The sequence below is a fragment of the Colias eurytheme genome, chromosome 8 (assembly GCF_061535395.1).
Source record: "Colias eurytheme isolate Ceu_HAF_F1 chromosome 8, ilColEury1 Martin Lab GWU primary, whole genome shotgun sequence".
NCBI classification, from domain to species: domain Eukaryota; kingdom Metazoa; phylum Arthropoda; class Insecta; order Lepidoptera; family Pieridae; genus Colias; species Colias eurytheme.
In genome coordinates, this window is record NC_142987.1 from 4,369,466 (window position 1) to 4,396,996 (window position 27,531).

Below are 27,531 nucleotides of genomic sequence, written 5' to 3' on the forward strand. Positions count from 1 at the left end.
TGCATCTCCTCAAATTTACCGCTTCACGAAATTCCTCTACTAAAGCAATTTAGATTACCTAACTATAAAACTTAATACATATCTTGTAATAAATAACGAATAGGTAAAAGAATATTGTACCCATTGCTAAATATAGAAGTATTGTTGTACCTATGTATTCTTTCCTTTAAATAGTGACTACAGGTACCTACAATAAATATAAACAAAAAAAGTAATTACTTATTTCAACAGCTACTAAGACGGTTACCTACAAGTTACAACAACGCTCGACTTCCCCGCTTATTCCCCTCAGTTTTGCCTGGGGTGAATCAACTGACGCAAATTCGACACAAAAAAAACTACAAACGGTTGACGATTCACACAAAAGAAAAAATGCGTCTTAAATCCTTTTATTTAAGACGCATTTTTTCTTCAATACATATAAGATATCCACATTTTCCATAGTACTCGAACCTCGGTTACCTACAAGTTACAACAACGCTCGACTTCCCCGCTTATTCCCCTCAGTTTTGCCTGGGGTGAATCAACTGACGCAAATTCGACACAAAAAAAACTACAAACGGTTGACGATTCACACAAACATTATAGTGGAATTTGAAACTAATGCTTGGAGATTGGAGTAAGATATTTTCGGGATGTATAATAATTAATAAATAATACATACTAATTACGGTCTAATACAATATAATATTCGTGCCATAATTTAATACATAAATTACCATAGTCCATATTATTACCTTTGGATTACAATAACTAGGTAATATAGGTAGATCTAAAAAACAATGAGGTAACTAACTTTATTAATTACTAAAGTTATTTTATATTTATTTACATCTTAGTGCTGAGTGCTGACTGCTGACAGATATATATTATGTTGTGGCCATATCGTAGATTTGCTCATTTCATGATATGATTGATCATTTCACGAAATGGTCGCATTTCATGAAATGGCCAATATAGTTTGATCAGATCGTTAAATCGTCAACGTTTCACGATTTGGTCATCCACATTTGGCCAGATCGTATAAAATATAGAGAGTCCATAAAATATTAAAAAAATTCAGAATATTCTAAGAACTTGTTTATTGTCATTTAAGTTAGTGCCGCGGGAGCGGCCGAATGCCAGAATAATATAGTAGGATATATAAATATATATCCTAAAAGAAAAAATGCGTCTTAAATCCTTTTATTTAAGACGCATTTTTTCTTCAATACATATAAGATATCCACATTTTCCATAGTACTCGAACCTCTTCGTCGTAAATTCTTTGCTATAACTTTCTTCATATTGTTATTAAACGAATTATGAAGTTTTTAACTGCAAATAATTAAATTTTCGCCAGCGGCCGCCATCTTATCACACAAACACAGAGCTTGCGCCTTGCAGCGCCTCTACCAATAATTAATGTAACTATTTTACGATAAGATCAAATAATTTTGATCATTTCATGAAAAAACCGCGCGTTTAGTTGGCCATATCGAGAAACGATTTCTTATCATTGATCTATTTATTTTTTATTTATTTATTTAATAAGGTGCACACCACAGCTGACAATTTTGCCTCGATAAACACAAATTTAATTACATGTTGCGGTGAAATGCCAACCAATTAATTGTATGCACACAGCATAGTTGAGGGAAAAAAAAATTATTAAAAATTACATTAATTAGCACAATTCATAGATCAAGTAAAATAATTTCCAAAAATACATGTCATAAAATAAGTTGAATCTAATTAATCATAGTACCTACAGATAAATATCACATCAATATAGCTAAGTACAGTACACTAAATCACTTAAAATATAGTTAAATCAATAAATACCTACATAACATTCAATCACATAAAATACAATTCGTTACATTCCATCACAGTATAACAATAAATTATGTCTAACAATTAGTAAAGTATCTTAGAAACTATGGCAGTCAAAGATTAAATTATCAACAATTCATTCAAACAATTCAAACAATTCATAGATCAAGTAATTTTTTTGTTTTTAAATACATGTCAAAAAGTAAATTGGATCTAAATTATAGTACAGATAAATATATCAATATAGCTACAATACATTAAATCACATAAAATACAGTAAAATCAATAAATACCTACATTACATTCAATCACATAAGATACAATTCATTACATTTCATCACAGTATAATAATGAATTATGTCCAATAAACATTAAAGTATCTCAGAACTATGGAAGTTAAAGATTAAAATATCATAGAACTTGTAGATTAGACTTGAGCACGGTTTTGACCTGATTTTTAAATTTACCCAGTTTTGGATCAAATACGTCAAGTTCTGTGTTTGGCTTACGCGAAGTCAAATCATTATACAAGCGACACATACGGACCATGGGATTATAGAAAGAAGTATTATTTTTTAAAACATTTATGCAGAAGAGAGAAGGGTGTCTGGGATTAGGTTTTATGTTAAAATTAAGAAGTGAGAGCAGAGTTGGACAGTCAATATGAAAGTGTATGATATGATGAAGAAATAAAAGATCCTGGTACTGTCGGCGCGTTGAAAGTTTCGTGACATTAAACATCTCCAATTTATCTTCATAGGATATTTTGTCTCCTGCGTTGAATCTGTAGTTTACCAATCGAAGTGCTTTTTTCTGTACTCTCTCGATACGGTCATTATGAATCTGGTAGTAAGGTGACCAAATGATTGACCCATATTCCAGATTCGTGCGTACCAGAGTATTATAAAGGTAAAGAAATGTAGATGGTCTGAGGAATTCCTTTGAAAATCTAGAAATAAAACCCAATATACGGAGCGCTTTTCCAATCATCTGGTCATAGTGGTCACGGAATGAAAGTTTTTGGTCAAAAAGTATACCTAAATCTTTAGCAACGCATTTATTTTCTAAAACATGGTCATTTAATTTGTATTGAAAATTGATAATATTTTTACTTTTATTGGTGAAAGATATACTAAAACATTTATCAAGGTTGAGAAACATTCTATTGTTCTTGCACCATTCCAGTAAAGTATTGAGGTAAATGGAGGTGATCTGCTCAAACCACATCATGATGTGGCCAATAGACATTCGATCATTTCATGAAGTGCGACCATTTCTCGAAATTATCGATCATATCATGAAATGAGCAAATCTACGATATGGCCACGACATATATGTATATGCCTGCATCATAGATAGGTACATATATGCTTTTATCACAGTATTACAATACAAGCGTTTTGTATTCACGTAGTGTAACTATAGCTATTTGTTCTTCTCTATGTTATGTTATAATCACGTTTTCAAATAGAACTTTCTATCAGAAATTATAGTTTCTTAATTGTTCCCCTCTATGTCCATTTGACTTAGCCATTTGAAAATATCTCCTTTCAAATTTCGCCCAAGATGCGACCCTTCTCTACCCTTGTCTATCTGTCTGTTACGCTTTTACGACAAACCGCTGAATAATATCCAGGATAAAAAATGGATGGAGAGATAAACTTAGCTTATGTAAAGAACTAAAGAACAAGGGTTACTTTTAATAATAGGTATTTTTTTCACAACTTTAAGGGACCGTAGACTTGAGTATACAGTATTCCATATCTATAAATTTGACGCATGATACTTCCACGCGTTTAGTAGAGCATCTTGACAGACAGACAGACAGGCGAACAACAAAGTGATCCTATAGGTACTATACCTATTCCTATCCTATAAGGGTGCCGTTTTTCGTTTTGAGCTTTGGAACCCTAAAAATCTATATAATCTACGAACTAATATATAATCTACGAACCATAATGATATGACGAGTAGCCAACTACAAGCCAAGTAATATTACCTACTTGCACGCTTATCAGTCATAACAATAATGATCAATGCTTTAACAGCGCTTTAAAAAAAAATTAAGATATAGTTAGGTAATTTCAGAGTCGGTGAGTGGTTACAAATTAAAATTTTGTAGGTATATTCATTATTAATTTATTAGGTATTAGTGTACCTACTACAAAAATTATTTAGTAATCTGTGGAACCACCGACTAATATGCGCGGGTAGGTAGTAAAGGTAGGTGTAAGTTTTTCATATAACAAACTTAGGTAGTCGCCGCGAAGATCCTTTCTTGGGTCTGCTTTTTGCGCCAAGGTCAGTGAGTTGACTCTTGATAATCATAACGTGTTCGAGCGATAGTGCGATACTATAGTCATACTGAGAATCGCGCTTAGCCGTAAATATATTTAGTACGATAAACGTACCTAACTAGTTAGATATTTCATTATTTGTTTCGTATCGTAAGCAATTGTATAGACGCTCGCTCCAACAATAACATTGTGGTTTATCTTATCATAGGTAGGTATATTGATAACCAGTTACTGTCTATAGAAAGATATAGAAATATTGACTCTTCCAATTAACCTATACTCTGTCCATTATATTATTTGCTTTTTGACAGCTTCACGCCTATGAAGGATTGTATTGTCTATGTTAAAATGTCATACAAATAATTATCGTTCTTCATGGACAGGTCCCGCCCACTTAGTGATGTCTACACAGAATTATTCAATGATGGGTCGATAGATTATAATAATCGATAGAAATACTCTGTAAAATATATCCGATGCAGAATAACTCTTCTATTATGTTATATAATTTAAACGTAAAGACAACCAAATTGTAAGATAGAAACCAATAAATAATAAAATATTAGTTTAGTTTAGTTTTAACATACAATGCATAGATATGTGGTCTTATTATTACATATCTTATTAACTAGTACGTTTACGTTGTAATTATTATTTACGTACCTGATTCGATTTATGATAATATTTTTAATTTATAATTGAAATGGTATCACAATCGATAATCTTTTGAACATCACTTCTGGTATCACCCGTCGAGCTGTCAAAAAGCAATTCTTATAGTGGACAGACTATACATAGTTTTATAATTAATATTTAAAATAATTTAAAATGCGTGTTATAACTGTTATATTAAGCCTATATATATATAACTGTTATATTAAGCCTTCTTTTATTCCTTTCACATTTTCTTTACTACATTTTTACACGTGTAGAAAACCGCATGCAATGCGTCATCGGGTACTCTGTGGCGTGGATATAATGGGTTCTTCTCTTTCTAATAGCATAGGCGCAAGTAGGACAGACTACGATTAAAATGATTGCTGTATTTTATATTACGGTGATTCATACTCGTGTTAACAATGAGCTTGGAGAGAGAGCTCGATACATGTCTGTGGAGAGCTCATTATTATGCGTTTTACGATTTACTGTGAAACTTGACTGTGAGGCAAGAACTTTATATATGTATATGTACTTATTCATTACATAGTTTAATTTGTATAATACTACATAACGTAAATTATTGTAATGTTTGTGAGACGAATACATACCTATTTAAAAATATCTACCTACTTATACCTAATAAGTGAAGTCCCGTGTCCCCTAGTGGGGTAAGGGGCAGATGCATTATTCATACATCTGTTTCACTGATTTTTGATGATTTTCTTTAGGGACAAGTAGGTGATCAGCCTTCTGTGTCCTGCCAGACCGAGACATTTTTTTTTCTTCGTCTCCACCGGGAATCGAACCCAGGACCCCTCGGTTCTACGCTCACGCGTCAACCACTGTACCAAGGACGGCGGTCCTACCTATCCCTAATACCTATAACTTTAAGAAATATTAGTAATATAAAGTTGTTAGTTGTGGTAATAACACGTTAATAGTTAATACAATAATTATTAATTAATAATCAATGCCTCAGACTAAAGAGAATACTTAGCATTATTTTAGTCTGAGGCCAATTGATAATAATAAAAATGAATGGCCAAATAGGTATCAGGTATGTTGCTATTTGCTAAGCGTAAAACAATAGTAGCTATAAAGAGGTAAAACTCGAGAAGCTGGGGATCGACAATTCCGTTAATTTTGGCCAAGAAATTTTGGCAATAGTAGCGTTAGCTGGGTGCTAGTACTAGTAGGTACATTTCTAAATAAATTTTAACCAGTAGAACGTTACATTGTAATTTGCAGCGGCGGCCTTAGGGGGTGGCGAACAGGGCAATCGCCCGGGGCCTCGCTCTTGCAGGGGCCTCGCGCAACAACCCACCCAAGCAAATTTAAAAAAATGAAAATGTGTGCGTGTACTAGAGTACACACGTAAGAAGTGAAACTTCTTTATGGCCTTATTTTTCAAAAAATAATTTACTATATACAATATTACAGAAATATTATGTTAGTCTAACACGCACGTCGCTTCGCTCCTCGCTATATTTACACCGGCCGCGGCCGCTGCTGCAACTCGCTCGCTTCGCTCGCTCGGCTCGTGCGGTAGTTCAAAAATTCGAGTTATAGAGTTTTCAACTTATAAAGGATTTCGACTCGACAAACACGAGTACTTTTTACCCCGGGAAATAGGATAGGTTTTATCCCGGAAATCCCACGGGAACGGGAACTATGCGGGTTTTTCTTTGACTGCGCGGGCGAAGCTGCGGGTGGAAAGCTAACTAGTTATAAATAATTTAGGTACATTAAAAAGCCTTTGGCGTCCATAACAAAACAAACTTTCGAAATATAGCACTGATAAAAACGTATAATTACCAAGGTGTATAAATTCGGATTGTTTCTTAAACATTATTTACTTCCGCAAATGCATAATTGTCATTGTAAATTTATGATAAAAACTATTATAGGGAAAATCAAATACATTTTAGTGATTTTATTTTTCCATTTTTTTTTGCATGCCGTACGGCCGTGTGTAAGCGAGAGGGAATGATAAGCGCCGCCATTGAAGATTCGTTTCTTTATTGAACTGCCTTATAATTTCATCGCAGGGGCTTAGTTTCCTAACTGTATGTACGTAGTACATATATATATCTGTCAACTGTGGTAGGAACTAGGAAGGTATGTAAATTCAAAATTGCATCAGTATACGTATTGACAAAGGTCAAATTTTACAAGTTTAATCAGTCAACCCATTTAACTACAATGATGAATTTATTTCACTTAGGTTCAAGACACCAGCTTTTGTTGAATTTACAGGTCACAACTCACAATGTTATACATTTCTAATGTTATTAAATCTAGGCTGGTAGGTACCTACTTGGTAATTCAATTAATGGTTATTCGTTAATAATTAAGTAACTATAGGTAGGTTATTTTATAGAATAAGCAAGATACTTATTATAAGTTATAACATATTACAAATAATAGGTATATTTCTCAAGATTCATGAGCAATGCTATGAGCATTAGGTAGTCCGTATAGTAGGTAGTTACCTATTTATCTATACTTATAATAAATCTGTAGAGAGGCCAATTCTGTACATGAAATATATTTAAAAAAAAACTATGAAGGGGTGATAAGGGATCGCTACTGATGCCAAAAATGCAATCAGTAAAATTTTTGTCTGTCTGTCTGTCTGTCTGTCTGTCTGTCTGTATATTCGTTATAGAAACAAAAACTACCCGACGGATTTTAACTAAATTTGGCACAATTATTCTTCATACTCCTGGGCAGGTTATAGTAAAAGAATCATGTAAATCGGTGTAGAAACACCAAAGTTATACATGAAATACGCTATAAGTCATCGCGCGTGAATACAGAATCATGCCATAAGGATTATTTTGGTGTATCAGTTGCCGCGTTCGACGCGCTTCGCGGCGGGAGCTATAAAAAGGCGGCGGGTCTGCACCCGTTTCGCGTTGTCACGGCATCACGTGTGAATGGCTGAACCGATTTCGATAATTCTTTTCTATTATATTCCTTGAAGTACGAGGATAGTTCTTATGTAGAGAAAACGTAAATATGTACCACGGGCGAAGCCGGGGCGGACCGCTAGTATAAAATAAAACAAACAATTTTTCTTGTTCAGGATTCAAACTCAATCATTTTTTTTATTCAACTTGACTTGTTTTGAATCGCCAAAATACAGAAAGATATTAAGTAATTACCACCGCACCGTTTCAAAAAGCAATTTCTACAAAGAAGAGTTGACAAGAATGCTTTTATTTCGGATTATTTTAATAATTATAAAAAATATTAAATTTAAATTTATGTAATAAAATGCATGCGACAGCCGCAACTGATCACCTTGTATTATCAATGAGGTATGACGACTGTTATTTATAGATCACAGGGACGTAGAATCAATGAAAGTTACGGGTGATTCTTGAATGAAATGACGTCACTGCATAGTAAACGCGTGTGTACTCTATACTACGTTTATATAGATAATTGGGCTCTTTCTTTTGGGCTTTGGCGTCAGATATTCTACAGTGCTTGAATAGAATAGTCACAACTCGGTAGCGATGTGAGTCGGACGCGGTCCGCTTGTTGTCTTCGCGCTCTTTCGCGCTGCGGCGGCTTAACACCGCGAATTTAGGGCAACCATAAACCTTCCCTCCCTCTCTAACTACCGGGTAATAAGATCACCTGTCTTGCGCCCACGTATTTTCTCTACCGATCGTGACATAATATTAATGCCCGTCATCCATGTAATCACCCAATGTTTACATTCTGATCGTGTTTGTAATGAAAAGTCGTTGAGTGTTTGTGCATCACACGATTCTGCATCGTGAGGTCGTCGTAGTACTGGTAAATACTATTTGAGTACATACTTAAAAAAAAAGATATTTACTTTCTAATAGAGAAATTTATTTGCTTTCGATCTCAGAGATAATATTATTACAATTTTTTGTATGTAGAGCTTATTATATAAATGCAATATCGGTTTCGTTTAAATATCATTTTCGACAAATTCGTGTTTATTTCATTAAGTAGAAAAATTTATAATAAACACATAAAACTTTTAAAATTTGAATGAACCCGATATTGCAATGGGATTGCAACTGTGTTGCAATATTTGTAGTAGGTAGTTATAAGTCAGCTGATTTTGTCTTTGTTCATGAGTGTCAATGCTATTATAAACCTTATGTCCATGTTGTTAAATCGCAAAATAGGCTAAATAATTTTTTTTTGTCAAAACAAAACGAAAGAAGAATTTAACGATTGGATTAGGAAAAAATGTTTTTCATGAATAGTGCATTTTGGGGTTTTATCAAAAATACATTCATTCGCCATAAATAAATAAAAAATAGGTATTAAATATACATTTGGATAATATCTAGATACCTATGCATGACGTAGATTACCTATAATATTATCTAATTTTTTTTAACGTTAAGGCACAGTATTACAATAATATTGTAATACTATAGGTTTGTAAATATTAAGTAGTTAGGTAAGTACATTAAAATTCTATCTACCTATATCAAATCATTCAAATATATCTACTTACGTTGGTTTTACCACAAAAATATGTTAACACTTAACAATACAATCTACAACAATCGTGGTTATTCAATTTAAATGCAAGGTTGTTGGATTTGAATAAAAAGGTTATATTTCCTTAATTGTTTCACATAACTATAGGGACATTTTATTTCTTGACCTAGGTACATACTACATACTATATTTCTACATACATATAGTCAGGTGACTACATATGAGAAAGGAACATACACCCTTCATTACAATAGATACCTCATACCTATACATACCTATAATAGGTACATATATGTATATTTAACTACATATTTATTATAATGTAGATAATAGATATCTACACGTTTTATGACACCGTTAAATTTAATGTTTCTATAAACAGAGCCAGTAATAAAATATAACAGATATGAAATATGAATACAATATGTACAAAATACAATTTATATACTATCTATATATACTTATGAACATAATCTACAAAATATTCAATGTATTTCAACTCATTTTCAACATTAACACAACCTGCAGTAAAAAATATAAATATAAATTCCTCAGGAATTTCACCCGCGTCCCGTTTTCTTGAGCGTGCAATCCTTCTCGTGGGTCTGAACTCTGAACTCTGAACTCTGAACTCTGGGGCACTCGGGCACTGAATTTCACTAATCTTACCTTGTAGAATACTAAGCTATTTAGCCTGTATAAAGTAGACAACTGAGAGGTTAATGTTAGAGTGAGGAGAAACAAGAATAGATAATAATAGTAAAATGTGTACAAAAATTACGACGATTTTGTGTAATATTGTCAGGATATTTTCAGTCGCCATACAAACATTTTTTTCATGACAATTATTATCTCATATAAGTAGTTAATACTGTTGCACTTTTAAAATAAGTAGGTACCTACACAGATAATATAATATGTACCTATATCATAAAACTAGTGAGCAACACAGATTGATAATCACAATCGCTATTGCTGCCGTCGATTATAATGATATTGATTCTAAAGTCCATTGATGTACTTATAATAAGTAAATGCATGGAGTGTATTTTGTACCTAACCATCTTTGCATAAAGTGACTCGCTTGTTATCAGTCGTTTGCTTGGCTTCACCTGTGAAGGATATAAAGAACAATTTTTAAGGTACGTTATCTGATAACATTTTGATTTTAATCCTCTATTGATATTATTACTACGAAATATTGCTGTATTCGAGTGTATAAAATACGAAATATGTTTAATAATTTGTTTTTAAGTCACTGGTAGGGCCAGGTATAAAAATTGTTTATAATTATAAACCTTGGACTAATAAAATAAACGTAATAAAACATTATGATACAATCAAGAATTCATTTTACTTTTAATTACTAAAGAAGCAATTTAGTTTATCATTTCATTATGCGGAACTCAATATTAAAGGTCCAAAGTACGTATGACCATATAGTAGGTTCCTACATTTTAACATATCACATAATTTTGAATAATTCAATAAAAAATTCAATTACACAAAAAATCGAATTAACTTATTCGTTGTTTTGTTCCGATTAACATTAGTTCGGGAAAGCATACGGGAAAGTATTTTTTTTTGTCTCAGGTAACATAGGTACCTAAATTATAAATCGACAATAAAATATTATTAATGTGTATGAATTTCACTCAGTACTTAGAGACATAATCTCAAAACAAAGATAAATCTAAAATGTACAATGTATCTACTACCATCTCGCTTCGTGCAGCTTGCAATATTTGTATTTTGTTCCATATATTTGCATAATAATATCTGTGATAATATCGTGAGTTTTCTGTTAACATTTGTTACTTACACAAAGAATGGTTTAATATTGGAAATAGTCTATAAATCACGCAAGAGATATCCATAAAAAAGAAAATTTAAAAATTATTTGACCGTCTTTTATCTTCTATCCTTAGAGTACCTATAATGTATTAGCTAATATTATGCGTGCCAAATAAGAATAGGACTGTCAAGACGCCATATTGTTCAGTAATACGCGCTAACTTCATTACCAAAGCGTATGGTGTGCAAAAAAATCAATAAAGAAATAATATTCAGTTTAAATATTTAATGTACGCTTTGTTGGTATTTCTAATACATTTCACGCCAAATTTATTATGAATAGTGGAGCGCCGTAAGGTTTATACCTCGGAATCCAGGGCCAGTCAATGAATCTTAATATAAACCTTGAAAATATGTTTTTAATAGCATATAGAAAAATGTTAAAAAAAATTTTTTTCGCGCTCTCAATTTTTTAAAAATTATTATAAACAATTATTAATTTTTTGGAGTTTTCATTGATTTATATTAGTCAAAAGTCATATTTTAAAAAGAACAACTATTACAAACTTGAAAACTTGATCTTGGATCTTTAGGGACTGCAGATATACCGATGAAGGTCGGGTTGGAGAATAGAGGGGATAACAGCAGCTGTTCGGTATTGTTCATGGCGGGCCCTCACAGGATAGTACTTACACGTTGTAACTTGCTAGACTTAATACGTAGCTGTTGTTTTCGTTCCGAAAAATATTTATTTCAGATTTTTGTTTATTAAAAATTAATGTTTATATTATTGTGCAGTGAGTGTGATAAAAGTTAATTACTGAACATTACTGAGTTTTAAAAACTTTGAAAATAGTGACATAAATTGTAAGTATTTGTTTTTCATTTATATTACATGCTTTTGAAAACAGTTATAAATATTTTGTAATAAATCGATATTAAAAGTTAGAATATAATAGTAGAATTTAATAATATAAATTATTAATTATGTAAAAGTTAGTTATTAATATTACTAATATTTGTTGTTGCAGCCACGTGTCGCAATGGGTGAACCATCCAGTATTGATGTACAAGCAATGATTGCCTCATTTGTGATAAAATCGGATCAAGTTCTGAATTAAGCTCTGAACTAGGAGATATTATAAAAGTCACTAGAGGCATATCATCATTAAAAGCTGCATCTGCGGAAAGAGGGGATGGACTTTCTCAGTATATAAATACTCGCGACTTTGTCTACGTGCATTCGGTATGCAGACAAAAATATATTAATAAAGGATGCATTGATTCTTTATTAAAAAAAAAGAACACCACATCTGCATGCTCTCCACCTAAAAAAAAGCTTCGAACAGCTACTTCAATTGATTTTGATTGGAAAACTAGGTGCTTCTTTTGTGAAAAAGAAGCACCAAGCTCATGCAAAACAGGATGTGGAGCATCTTGTGGGTGCAGGAAAAGTGGATTAAACTGCACTGCAGCTTGCTTAGAATGCAATGGTGACAGCTGCACTAATCCTTCACCTACAATCTATATCAACGAGATCGACGACGACGACAATAATGTACAATGATGTAACAATGTGTATAGTTAATGATAAATTTTTTTGTAACTTATTTTTTACGATAATCTAATAAATTAACATTGAAGTTACTCTGCACATATAATTTATTACAAATAAAATTAAATTTTTCACTATAAACACTTTTTCCCCCTTCCGCCTCTCATTTTTCAGTAAATTGTTGTTAAAAATTGTTGTAAATCGAGATCGGTCAATTTTTTTTTTTAACTTTTTTATTTGAGGTTTTAATAATGCAGTCTCATACTTGATATACAGATTCATTGACTGGCCCTGGGTTCCGAGGTTTGACCATTTTTATGCCTTACGGCACTCTACTAAATGAGTAGGATTTGATAATAAAAGCACGTATATAAAAAAAAACATATATATTATTTCAGTTTTTATCAATCGGATAATATTTCCTCTACACCACTTAACACAGCGTCATCGTCGTCGTATTCTGAATCTTCATTGCTGTCGCTGTCACTGCTATCTCCGCATTAACTATGAAAATGTTAACTTTTTATGAATACTGTTTCCATACCTGTATAATTAATTTATCCATAATCCATCAGTGAAATTCAATAAATAGTATTTTTTTAATGAATATAACGATTATACAATAATTAAATATAATCATGAACAATAAAAAATAATTATGTGAAAATTATTTTTCGCACATTTTTTTGCTGGCAGTACTAATTTGAGAGTTTTCGTGTGAAGTTGGCAGCAAGCGCGGTCCTATTCTTAGTTGGCACGCATCATAGTACATGATACTCTAAGCTTGCTACTTAGGCTTGCTAATACATACTCTAAGCTTCTATCTATCCAGTTAGGTACTTTTATTCCTAATTTCATCTACAGGTTTAACTGTGAAATATAGACGAACGGACTTTCGCATTTATACCTACTTGTTATTTAACTCACAGCTGATTGAGCAAATCGTCATAAATCTTTCATTCAAATAGAGAAACGTGAATCTTTTGTTTTTTATTTAACTTTTAGCTTTACTGAAGAGCTCTAGAAGTGGTATTTGGGTTTTTAGCACTTAATATATCGATATCTCTTAACTCAACGGAGATGAGCTCTTGAATTAACACGCCCACGTTATATTGAAGCGATTTTCTTTCATGAATACTTTTTAGTACTTATTTTATTTTTTATGACGTTTTTTTAATTGAGCCTTAATTCACAAAACTTTTAAATTTTATTTAGTTATTTTTATCGGCGTTTTCTCATGGCAACTTACAAATTATAATAAACTAGGTAATTTTATTTTTAATCAAAATGAAGAATGAGCGTAATAGCCATAAAGATCTATTCAATAATGCAAATATGTACAATGATGGTTTCTTTGCAATATAATTTTTAAATGAAGAAGCACAATACAGGGACGTAAAATAATTATAACATATAGGTTATAACCTATTAGTTTAAATTTCGGATAATTGTAAAAGTTGTAAATAGTCTTAATTATGTATATCTCAAATCTTATCTTTCATCTGACCGTGTAAATAGGTTAGTTTCGTATGACAAAAGTATTGGCATGGTGTTTGGCGGGAATCCAAAGAACAGGCAGTCCTGAGCCAACTGTATGAGAGATGAGCTGTTCCCTCCCACTCGAGATCGATGATCGAGAATTTCAGCATATTACTATGCTGAAATTCTCGATCGATACTACAATTATTATGTCTTGATATATTTGATTTAACAAATAATCTGCCAAAATACAATGCAACTCTTTTCTTTCTTTCTTCGAGTTCTTTGTGAAGCGGATTTGTCCTGTTACTAGAGTTAGTGTAACTCTACTTTCAGTAATTATAACAGAAATGTCTTAGTTTTAGTACTTATTTGCTCTAACTAAAGCAATATGATCACGGTTTTCCTGTACCTACTGTAAACAACCACAGGACATTCTTGGTATAAATATATCAGATAAGTATCTATATTCTATAGGAAAGAAAATCAAACGAACAGTTAATTGAAATTATTTACAGTTTACACTTATCATGCTTATATTTATAAAAATTATACATTCATACCTTTTTTTTTTTTTTTTTTTTTTTATAGTGGGGAAATCTTCTTAGATACCCCCGGCTCCCGGGGATGGAGCCGTGGTTATGTCGGATTTCTACCGACTAAAACCCCACTCTGTTCCATCGCGCTGCTTTGGACGGAACTGCGGGAACGGTTACGACTCTACCGCGTGTCCCGCCCAGCAGATGCCCGTTTCCAGGCCCACCACTAGAACCCCCCTCGCTGGTTGCTGCTGGAACGAAGGCTTACGCCACCAACGCGCAGACAATGGATCTTTCCCCGCTCCATCATCCGCGTTCCCCCGAACCCCCGACCCCATCACCGTCCGGCCGGAGGGTGCACGCCGGAAGGTCCTCCGATGTGTGAAATACACGTCGGGGGACTCTCCGGCGTACTTTTATAGAGATTACCTCGCAGCCCCCACCTCACCAGAGGTGGCGGCCCTCGGTCCGGCCCCACGGACCGGATTACGAGTTGGCAGACGGCCGTTTTACAGCGGCCGCCGCCCCACACCTCTCTGCAGGAGTCTCCGCGCGTCATCACAATGACGCGTCGGGATCCCGCCCTCCGCTGCACGGCGTGGCTTGCTAAACCAGCGAGCCCGCCGCGCCGCGACCTCTGGCCGCCATCCACCGCCGCATAAAAGCCGGCTCCTCTCTGGCCCACAAACAGGACCTCTGCCGTCGGGTCAGTCGAGGCTTCCCAACCCCAACCGCCGTTCAGCGCCACCTTTGCCCAGTGGACACGGGGTCCGCCAAGCCACGACCTCTGGCCGCCATCCCACGCCGCACACAGCGGCCGCTGGGCCACACCTAGCCCTGGCCGTCGGGCCGGTCGAATCTCCCCGACTCTAAACCAGCCGTTCAGCCCCTCGCTGGTCCAATTTCGCTTCACTCAGAGGGCCATAACTCTGAGCTACTGAGCCCCTCCGCCGCGACAAGGCCTGGACCGTTGGGGGGATACATTCATACCTAGTTAGTTACGTCAAATAAAAAAAATATTGTATTCAAAAATAATAACAAAGGAATCTTAAACGGAATAAAACAATCAAAATCTCTTAGAGACCAATCCTTAATCTAAGCAAAATCTAATTATAATTACAGAAAACGGGCGCATTCAATTCGTATCTAGATTACGCATGAATAAGCGAAATAATATTATACTATGTAGGTAACATATAATTATTTATTAATAAACCACAACGCAGCTGCCTTTGATACGAAGGTATCTATGAATTTCCTATTTGTATATTGTAATAAATTAATAATTAAGCTTACAGATATTGAACTAGTTGCAGTCAGCGAGTTCCTTATTTTACCTACCTACTGTAAGTTCTTATCGATAAGTAAAAAATATATGAGTGTGCATCTGCTGAATACATGGGTACTTACGAACTTATTATATGTAAAGATATTTTTACAAAGTCCATAACCATCATTATCTTTAGTATTGTTAAAACAAACAATAGGTAGGTACGAAATCTGTGTATGAACAAAAATCAAGAACAATGAATGGTTTGCTTTTGCTTGTGATAAAATAAGCTGAACGACGAGAGACGACTTAATTTCATGGTTTCAGTCATTTATTTATTCCCATTTTAACGTTTTCCATTAGTATAGCTATTGTGTTTATAATTATTTCTACTAGGCAATATCGCTAAAGTGGGCGTGAAGGCCAAATAAATTATAGCCTCAACTTGTGTTATATCGGAATTATTGTACTTGGGACTGTGTTGTTATATTGTTCATTATTAGGTATAATAAAACAATTGATGATCCTATATAAAAGTAATATAACACTGTAGGTGTGGAAATGGAATGAGATCGTAAATATCAGTTACAGTATCCACTATCCTGATGTTTAAATGACGCTGGGAATTGGGATCGTGATGAACGTGGCCAATATTCACTAAGTAGGTACCTTATAAAAACTGTAACTATGTATCTAGTTATATAAATAATCAAACGGTATAAAGATACTGTGGTATATACCATGGTATATACCATGGTATAAAGCTTTATAACTACTATGCTGTTACTATATCCAATTATCCTTACTCGGAAAATCCACCGACATTGTTGCCAAGCAGGAAATGTCAAATCACAAAACGGTATATTTTAATTAACTTTGAAATAGAGAACATTGTGACTTGATTTCGAGTGTAAACAATGTTATGCTTATGGATCAATATTTAGGCGCACCTCCTGAGACTTATAATATGAGGAATATATACCATGTGTAACAACTAAACAAATAAAACTGTTGTCGTTAACGTTATTGTTAAATGAATTATTGATTAAAATAATTGACTATTCACGCGCCATTTAGTTATTTCACTTGCTGTATCTCTAAATTCTAAACCATAAATGACCATATTTCCAGATTTTGAGTCAAATGGGCAAACAGTTGTAGGTATTTATATACTTTTAATAGTATGTACGTCTATAGCTTTTGTGTAGACTGGAGTCACGAATTAGGTCAGGCTCGTTGTGAGACGTAACTACACCCTGAAGATATACATTCTGAAAGCCTCATTTACCTACTTACCAGCCGTGATATCCATTATATATACATATATTTTCATGTTTCTTGCTTTAAAATAAATATAATAAACATAATTTATAAAATAAAAGCGTATAAAAAATGATTTCATGTGTGGAGCAATAACTCGGTTAGTGATAACAGATAACGTATTGCCCTAGTGACCCAGAGGTACGTACTTACCTAATCTTGTCTCCTTGACTTTCAATTATCATTGGAGCGTTAAATATTCGTATCGTGATATAACTAGTTTTTACTTGAAACAATTACTGAGAATATTTTTCGTATAGTTCATAATATTAAGGATATTTTTCGAATATTTTTCGTATAGTTCATATTATTAATCTTTTCCGCTTTTTCTTTTCGTTTTATACCTATATTGGATCTAGTTTAAAACCGCTTTAAAAATGAAAAATGTCCAGGATTCGTAAAATTTTAATCCTGTAGACTGTAATGTTAAATAAATTATAATCTAGTTATACCTATAATAATTCGATTTATATATTAGCACATTAATTAATTCATTTTTGCACAATATCTATGAGATAGGTTTTCAGTTTTCACTTTCGTTTAGATATTACCTACTTAACTAACTATAGTTACTTTCACTGACGCAAGGCAACGTAATCCGTTCCAGGTAAAACCTTGTTTATTGTGCAAATTTAAATATCATTCTGTATGAATGGAATGTTTTTGTCCATTCTCATAAGAACTGGTCATTCTTTTCTGTTTTTATAACTTACATTTTAATAAGGTAAAGAGCACAAAGATTAGTTGAAAAGCAGTTAAAAAAGTTAATCTATAACCATTTATTGATTTAGATTTGTAAAGCGTAGGTAATAAATGTTTTTTTTTAATATCTACGTACATATTGTACAGTACACTGACCTCCGACATACGCTTCTGCAATACCTATACCCATTGTAGAATGCGCTATCTCAACTCTTTTATTATTATTAAATAACCATTTTGTTCCAGGTAGTATGGAAAAGGAACTAATAGCTAGATAACAATGCCGGTATTACGGAACGCCGACCACCCCGCGTCGAAAGCGACCGATTCTATTGCGTCCCGCTATGCTGTCGCTGTGCTGGGCGCTTGGGCCGCAGAAGCAGGTAAAGAATTATTTTATGATTTATCCTTAATGTTTTTGCTATACCTTCCTGAACCTTCTTGAACAAAATATGTCTTTACTAATTAATTTGCTTGGAAGATCTTGCTCATCGAAAGTGAATTTAGCTTAGAGTATGTATTAATACTAGATACTCGGAATTTAGGAATTTAGATATTATAATTATTGAGATAGACTATTGAAGTGTTCGTGCCATTCGTTCGTGCTATTCTATGTTAGGTATATGAAGTTAATGAACGGTGAACTCTATTATGTATCTATTATATTACAATATGTGTAGGTATATATTAATATATTATGCAGCATAAATTAACGTCATAAAATTTTGTTTTTAGTCTTGATAAGTAGGTACTTAATAAAAATACGACCTCAAAGACTTTGCGATTAGTAGGTACCTATTGTTTTTTGCAAGTCCTAAAATAATGAAAACTTATTCTTTTTCAGCAACGTACCCGTTCGATTTGACAAAAACAAGGTTACAGATACAGTCAGAAGTCGCCGCTGCAAAGCAATCTGGTTACAAGGTAATTTTCTTTAAATGGGTCTTCTTTTACAAAAAAAATAAACCGCCCACAAATTGTCAGAAAAGAACAAAATTTAAATCGGACCAACCGAATAGTCCTAGCTTAGCCCTAACTTTAGACCGCCTCCTCGGTACAGTGGTTGACGCGTGAGCGTAGAACCGAGGGGTCCTGGGTTCGATTCCCGGTGGAGACAAAAAAAAAATGTCTCAGTCTGGCAGGACACAGAAGGCTGATCACCTACTTGTCCCTAAAGAAAAATCGATCAGTAAATCAGATGTATGAATAATGCATCTGCCCCCTACCCCACTACGGGGACACGGGACTTCACTTTTTTTTTTTAGCCCTAACTTTCAACTAAAAGAAGAATCTTCAAAAAAATACAAACAAATTGAGAACCAATTCCATCCATCCTCTATTACATACAGACAAAATTTAATTTTATGTTAGGTTTGTTTGCCATGGTCATGAATACCATCAGAAATACGCAGATGGGTATATTGATTTCAGAAATAATAAATGAACTACCTAGCATTTGTGCTGTCATCCACTATAAATACGTCAGACTAATGACGCAAACTCGGTCTTTTTTATTTAGTCCACAGATTTTGTCCCTACTCCCTGTATAAAGCATAATATTATAGGTAGAATATTCTTTATACCCTGCTCATTTATTTTCGCAATTGCCTCAAGCAGGTATAAGAAAATGCAGATATTTGATTGCTGTTTATTATATTGGAAATTGGAAACAAATCACTATTCCAATCTGCATTACCTACATTTCAAGTTAATGATTAATCACTTGCTTGAAATGTAATTCATCTTATACTTTCCCCCTGAGTGGACGCATTTACAAACGACTTTGAGCTTTCAATCATATCAATCACATTCAATTAGGTACATTAATGGAATTGTTTTTGGTCAATTACTTTTGTAGAAATATAATCTCCATAGTCCATACCTTGTCGTTCGGAAACTTATGAATCTCGCTACAGATAATATAAATTTTCAGCTAGAGAACCATGGAATGATAAAAACGGCTGTGGGGATAGCGAAACAGGAAGGCGTATTAAAGTTATGGAGCGGGCTAATGCCTATGTTCCAGCGACATGCAATCTACTCGGGGAGCCGATTGATTTTCTATGAACACTTTCGAAGTTATTTCAAAGACGAAAATGGAAAAACTTCACTGGGAGCGGCCTCTGTGGGTGAGGAAGTCATTAATTTTTGTTGTAGACGTAGAGTATTTAGAAACCTTTTAAGAATATTGAATATTGATTATTTTAGTAATTTTGCAGTGTTGTTTGAAAAAAAAATAATAACAGTGACGAGAGCAGTGGTGGCTCAGTGGTGAGACCTCGGACTTCGAATCGATAAGTCCGGGGTTCGAGACCAGGCGAGCGCGCAGGAAATAAATTGATTTTTCAATTAATCTGCGCATTTTGTTACATCACCACTGCTCGAACGGTGAAGGAAAACATCGTGAGGAAACCGACATGTCGAAGAATTAAAAAGTTCGGCATGACTGTGTCATCCGCCAACACGAACTTGGCCAGCGTGGTGGATTGTGGCCTGTTCCCTCATAGGAGGCCCGTGTCCCTGCAGTGGGAATGTATATGAGCTGATGATTATGATGAACAGTGACGAAAATCTAGGATATTAAAAATGCGGAATAAGAAAAAGAAAACGAATTTTTTTGTAATTTGTTCGTGATATAATTGAATGAGTAAATTCATTTCTATGAAAGCGATTGAAACATAAAATAAGGTTAAAGATTTTTATTCAATGCATACAAATAATAACTTATTGATTAACTAATTAGCTAGTTGGGAACGTACAAGTCATGAAGTTATGACGTCATTCGGCTAGGTTATCGACAGTCGACTATCGTCGATGACTATCGTTGAGTTATTTATGGGAAAAATTAAAGGCACATAAATATTCTTTATCGACTTACTTAAATACATATTGTATTTATATACAATAGAAATTACGTATGAAAGAATGAATATAAGAAAACTAATAAAAACAAAGGTATCGAGTAAATTAAACTCTAGAAATTACGAGGTTCGTTAGAATTCGAAGTGTAAATTATTTCGTGTTATCAATGACCATGAGAAGTTGATAAAGAACTAGTATGTGCAGTGTTATTGACCTTCAATTCAATGTTTAATTTTGTAAAACGTTTCGTTTTTATCACTCACATTGTTTGCATAATAATAGTACTATCTCGATTATTTGATAAGCACTAAGATGCGAGGTTATTGACTTTATTTTGAAGGTCAAGTCAGAATTTATTGTAAAACATTAATGCTCACGTTCTTGTGTTTTGGTTATAAGCTGTTTACAAATACAAAATATGATTTTGTTAGTTTCATTTTACGAATTACGGCTTATTTGGAACGAAGACAAACGATGTTGGCACTTCTTTTTATTCTAAAGTTTGTTTTATATAGTAAATATAAAGTTATTTTATACGAGTATAATAATAGTGGTCGAAACCCGAATAACAGATTGCAACCGGAAACACCATAAAACGCAGATGCTGTGCCTTCATAGCGGTAGAATATAAGAATACTTTCCAATCGTTTGCTTATAGTAACTTAATTGGTTTTTTATTTTTTGTTCATAATTTTTTAACGACAGACTTAGGTAGCCAGTCCTGCATTCTGCACCAGACGATATAGGATCTATTTCAATGAATGCAAAAGCTGTTCCAAAAAAACTGAAACTGTACTGAGATAAACTGTATTGTCCTAATTTTCATATTGTGGGTGACATAGATATATTTTGAAGATTTTCTCTTCGCACGAAAAAAACTTTAAATGTAACCATTTTTATAAACAACTTTAAATGGTTACATTTAAAGTTTTTTCGTGCCTTAGTTTACGCTTACCATAGGCACCAGGCCACCAGCTTTCTACGAATTCCACGCCTATAAATACAATTTTTATCCATATATGTTTGTACAATGTACATGTGGAAAGAAACTATTTCTTATTATGAACATAACTTTTTATTAGAAATTAACTACGTGTCCATGAAATAACGTTTAATTGGCGCGAAGTCCGGCAGGCGGGCTGGCGGCGGGATCCCTCGCGCAGCTGATCGCATCACCAACCGACCTGGTGAAGGTCCAGATGCAGGCTGAAGGCAGGAGGTTGTTGCAAGGAAAAGCGCCAAGGTTCTCCAACTGTAGGCAGGTGTATGTTATGCTGTATGCGGAAGGTGGGATTAAGGGCTTTTGGAGAGGTATGTTCTGTTCATTGTTTGTCAAAAATAATTAATTTTATCTGTAACAAACATAGCGTACAATTTTTAAAATCTATACTAATATTATAAAGAGGAAAGGTTTGTGTGTATGTATGTATGTATGTATGTATGTATGTATGGTTTTCACGCATAAACTACTTGACCGATTTTGATGAAATTTGGCACGGATAATCTTTAGACCCTGAGAAAGAACATAGGCTACCTTTTATTGCAAAATATGTACCACGGGCGAAGCCGGGACGGGCCGCTAGTCATAAAATAAATAAGTAATTCTTTTGTCTCATTCAGCAATACCAGCGGACGTAAATTACAATTGCAAAAGCTTTTTATCTTGTAAAAACTGTCGAAAGCTTGTCGAAAGACTTGAAGAAATTTACCTTAACTTAGTTAGCAGCTTTAGTTTTTAGTTTTGTAAAAGATAAAGAAGAAAGTTTTTTAGTTATTTCTCACTTTCAAATTTTCATAAGCTAAAATAAGATCTAAATACTTCCAGGCGCGGTCCCAAACGTGCAAAGAGCAGCTCTAGTCAACATGGGCGACCTCGCGGCGTACGATTTTACCAAACAGTTCCTTATCCGTGAATTCGGAATGGCCGACAATGCCATAGTGCATGGTGCTGCTGCGTTTACTGCTGGCTTTGTAGCCGCTGTCATGGGGACACCCGCTGATGTGATGAAGACGAGGCTCATGAACCAACCTGTGGGGCCGGATGGGAGGTAATTTTGGTTATATATGTTACTATGTGTATGAATGTAATGTTACTACATGTGTTGTTATATGTATGTCAATTAATGTACGGTCTATGTGTGCTGGAGGTCGTGACTTCATTTCAGTGATCAGTCATACTTGTAACCTGGTTAAAAGTTCCGATCAGCTGTTTTACGCTGTTGAAAGACATTCCTTGCGTCGGTTGCACCATCTTTCTATTTTACATTTAAATTTAGGTTAATTTGCATGAATAGAGAAAGTCTTATAGCTTATACGTACATAATATTTAATCTAATTTTTAATACATTTTTAATTAGCATAGTGTTGTCCTATCTATAAAATGTAAGTCATTCCAATAAATCACTTGTATTGTAAAATTAAGTTGCATTATTAGAAAAAATTAAAGCGGTTCCTTTGAGTTAAAAAGAGTAAATTTTTATCGACAAGCAATAATTGAGGTCGACGAAACTGTAACGAGTGCATGAGTTTTGTAATATTATTTTGGGGTTACGGTAATGAACGCACTTATAAATAATAATTAATATTTGAATCAACACTGATTAATTATTATTATAATAACGAAGTGTTTTTCTTTCTTTGTTTGTTGGCTACATTCCACTTAACACCAACATTTCTATTTAGGTACTAGCTGACTATATTAGAGATGATTTAAATAGGTATCTCACCATCATTACTTAAACTTTTTTTTATTATTTTAATAAATATTTCGTATTCCGATACTCAAAGTAGCAATGCATTCTCTTTCATCTAATCAATAACAAAACGCTTATTTCCCAGAAAGCCAAACGCGCTATTCAAACACGCGTAACTAAAATATTCATGGAAACGTACCGCAACTAATCAATACTCGTGCACGAAATCAATATTTTCACGAGATTGCATAGTACTAAGTGTAAAGTGGGTGAATAGTGCGGTAGAGGTCACGTAACGGGGTCAAAGTCGCGCGCGAACATACGTAGGTCTCCTTTCCCTTTCATTCCAAATACTCCAGACCTTCGGATGCTGTTAGAATGTTGTTGTTGTTTGTGAATCATTCGCTGGGCGTTTGCATGTATGACTTATAATATTTTAGAAAAACGTAGTGTAGGGTCAACTCATCTAATTCTGTGACAAAACAGAATATGAAAAAAAAAACAGGTTAAACTTTATAAATTTTATTTTTATTTTTAATAGGAACATTAATCAATCTTCTATTTATCAAATGGAGCAAGTGTAATCTTAACACATATGAATTAACTCAGCGTAAAATGAGCTTAATCAAACCGCGATGACTTGTCTAATTCTGTGACAATCACCATAATTCGGTGATAGTACTTCTCTAATTCTGTTATAACCGAATTAAGTGAGTATTTATTATTTTTTAACACAAAAGTAAAAAAAAAATACAATTAATAAAAAATATAAACATATTGAAAGTAATAATTATGTATTTATTTATCAATGAGAAATTATCAAAAGAGGGGAACCATAAAAAATTAATATTGGACTTTATAATTGTTTGTGTGAACAGTGTACAGACTCATTTTTGACTGCAGAATATTTTGAATTGCGGATGTCAGCGTTGTTTCATTATATTTTCTATTTTTATTTTTGTCTTCCTCTATGCTGTCTAAAATAAAAAAAATAACTCACTTAATTATGTGATAAAAAAAATAACGGACTTTTTTAAAATGCTTGAAAGCGATCCTACTTTTAAACCTGAGTAAAAGTAAATATTTTCTGACTTAAACGACTAACGTATACGTACTAAAAACAATTATTTATACACGAATTGAAAATAATAAAAATTTGCTTGGTTAATTCGGTGACACTGTTTTGAGTTGCAATCTTGAAAATCGTTAACTTTTTGAACCCAGGAAATAAGGTATTATGCAAAAACAAATGAAAAATTACTAAAACCTTTATCGGTATCAACAAGAATATGTTTTTAACAATTAATTGTCAAAGTATCATGAACTTACACTCACCTTTCCTATTTAAAATCTATACTAATATTATAAAGAGGAAAAGTTTGTAAGTATGTATGTATGTATGTATGTATGTATGTATGGTTTTCACGCAAAAACTACTGGACCGATTTCAAAAATTCTTTCACCATTAGAAAGCTGCATCTTTACTGAGCAACATAGGCTATATTGCATTTTCAAAAAAATTAGAGATCCTTACCAAAAATGCAATAATGTAACCCAAGGTGTAAAAAAATCCTCAATAAAACTTCTGTCATCGCGTGCGCTGCAGAATCTATTGAAGATAGAACAAATAAATGTTCTACGGTATTATAGAATGGATCAATATCTACAAGAAAGTCCGCGATACCATATGTCCATCTTCAGTAGTTATGTTACTACAACAACTTTTTTACGTTTTCAAAGTAAATAGAAGTGCCGACAGTAATCAAACCATGTTATCCATACACATATATTAATCCTTATCCCATTAAATGATGTTTTATTATAGACTGTTTCAATACCAGCAAAATACTTTTTAAATGAAAAGAATTGGATATTCCATTCAAAAGATATAACGAATTTTTAAAAGTGTCAATCTACAGAAAATAGTAGGTATACTGTTCGAGCAGGCCGTAGTGCGGGGGTCACGGAGGAATTCTACCAATATGCGTCTTGACGGAACACAGTGGGGTTTTGGTCGGTAGGAATCCGACATAACCCACGGCCCCTCCCCCGGAGGCCGTGGGTATCTATGAAAGATTTCCCCACTAAAACAAAAAAAAAGGCCGTAGTGCGGGACGGGGTAAAGGTGATTTTCATGTGATTAAAAATTAAACCTATAGTCCGACCTATAGTAGACTTTTCACTGTAACGATATCGCTATCTATGCGGGTGAAACCGCAGGGCATTGCTAGTTAATTAAATAATGACAGCACAGTTGCACGCTACCGGTGAAACGTCAAACATGGCGGGCGCAGTGACAAATCCCGTGATTGTTACTATCTCACCCGCACGATTTTAACAAAAATTTGTACACGAAAAGAAGCTTTATTACCATACCATAGGGTTAATTTTAATGTATTGGATTTTACTCCTATAACGCTGTAAAAGAGTCCAAACGTTGTATCTCCGAATTAAGTGAGTCACATAATTAGGTGAGTTTACCCTACCTACATAGAGATTAAATATAGGTACCTTAGTACGCGTACGGTTAGAAATTACCTTATATTTTTTCCGAATTTTCTCCAATAAGTGTAGAGTAGAATAATCATTAATATATTGATGAATAGAAGTGTATTTTTTTAAATAAATTATTTTAACTAATTATACTTAACAATCCATATTCCGTAAATGTACACGCGACTGGGTCCTATGACCTATCCTATGTCAAACATAAAAATTATTTCGTTAACTATTAATTGTATTTTATCAAAATACGATAATATCAGCCTGTGTTATTTCATTTAAACCTGCCACCTAGTAAAACATTATGTTCACGCTATTACTTGTTCCAGGGGCACCCTCTACCGCGGCATGATCGATTGTTTACAGCAGTCGGTCCGGAACGAGGGTATACTATCCCTTTACAAAGGGTTCCTACCTCTATGGATGCGACTCGGCCCTTGGGCGCTTATTAACTGGATCGCCTTTGAAAACATTATGCTAGCTATCGGAGGACACACGTTTTAGATAATATTTCAATTGTTTTTTTATCTGTATTGACCTGATATCAGGTAGAATTCGTAGTTTGCCTGATTCAATAGATTGTGATATTTTTTCGTATGCTACATTTACAAAGAATTATTATTAAGTACTTAACTAAATAATTTATTTTTAAAAGAAATCGTCATATAACTTGCAATATTTTTTTTTTGTTAACGTTCACTATAGCCACACGTTCTTGCTATAAAAATAATATGTAGGAAGTTAAAAGTCATTATTTTTCTATTTGGTATGTAGTATTTTGGTAAAAATTTCTACTCACGGTTTTCTTGGTTCGCAGACAATAAGAAAAGCTCTATTTTAAAATGACCCTTTTTTCCTATGATGTAAATTGTAATCGATCTCTGAATAGTCTTTTGTGGAAAAATAATATTTTTAAAGAGGACATGAGGTGAAAAATCTTCGTACAAATTGCTAATGACTTTTTGTTTGTTAATTAATATTATTTATTATATGTATAGGTTAAATATTAACTGATGAAGTGTATGTACTTGCACTTGTCACACTGCAAGAAACATAGCAATACTTAATATGTACGGAATAAACCTGAATAAAATATAAGTTTGCTACATAAAAGTTAACTGATGCTATGAGCTAACGCTAAATTGCAAATTATAAATTCATATAATGACGAGCTTTTGCTCCGCTGTGACTATGATATTAATTTTAATTGGACCAACTCTTGCAATTTATTCCCGTAGGAATATTTGAATAAAAAATAATATAAAAATACGATAAAAATGAACTTTAGTCTTTGCAGATACAAATACATATATATAGAATTTTATATACAGTTTTATGAAGTAAGAATAAATGTTTGATGCTTATTTGTTGAAACTGGAATGTTGGTACGCGTTTAGTGCAAATGATACGCAGAATTTGCTTTAAATAAATTATGAATAGTTATTTAGTCATAGTTGTTATTGTGTGTTGTTGGGCAAGTAGTACCTACTATGTATTGTGATAATAAATATATTTATTGTTGAGATTCGTGTCTTTTATTTGT

At 33.5% G+C, this 27,531-nt stretch overlaps 1 protein-coding gene across 5 annotated transcripts; it reads left to right on the forward strand.

The window, feature by feature from the left end:
- The first annotated feature begins 8,264 nt into the window (after positions 1-8,264).
- Positions 8,265-27,513, forward strand: Ucp4A (Uncoupling protein 4A). 5 transcript variants are annotated; one of them, XM_090104543.1, is made up of 7 exons: positions 8,265-8,582; positions 18,178-18,314; positions 18,776-18,855; positions 19,865-20,060; positions 21,928-22,104; positions 22,619-22,841; positions 26,318-27,513. In XM_090104543.1, exons 2-7 carry the CDS (start codon positions 18,212-18,214, stop codon positions 26,490-26,492), a joined length of 954 nt encoding a protein of 317 aa, XP_089960669.1. In that variant the 5' UTR covers positions 8,265-8,582; positions 18,178-18,211; the 3' UTR covers positions 26,493-27,513. The 5 variants fall into 5 exon arrangements, with proteins under 5 accessions (XP_089960669.1, XP_089960671.1, XP_089960670.1 ...); XM_090104545.1 differs by having other exon boundaries at positions 18,182-18,314; XM_090104544.1 differs by lacking the exon at positions 8,265-8,582 and adding an exon at positions 10,315-10,414.
- Positions 27,514-27,531: the final 18 nt, after the last annotated feature.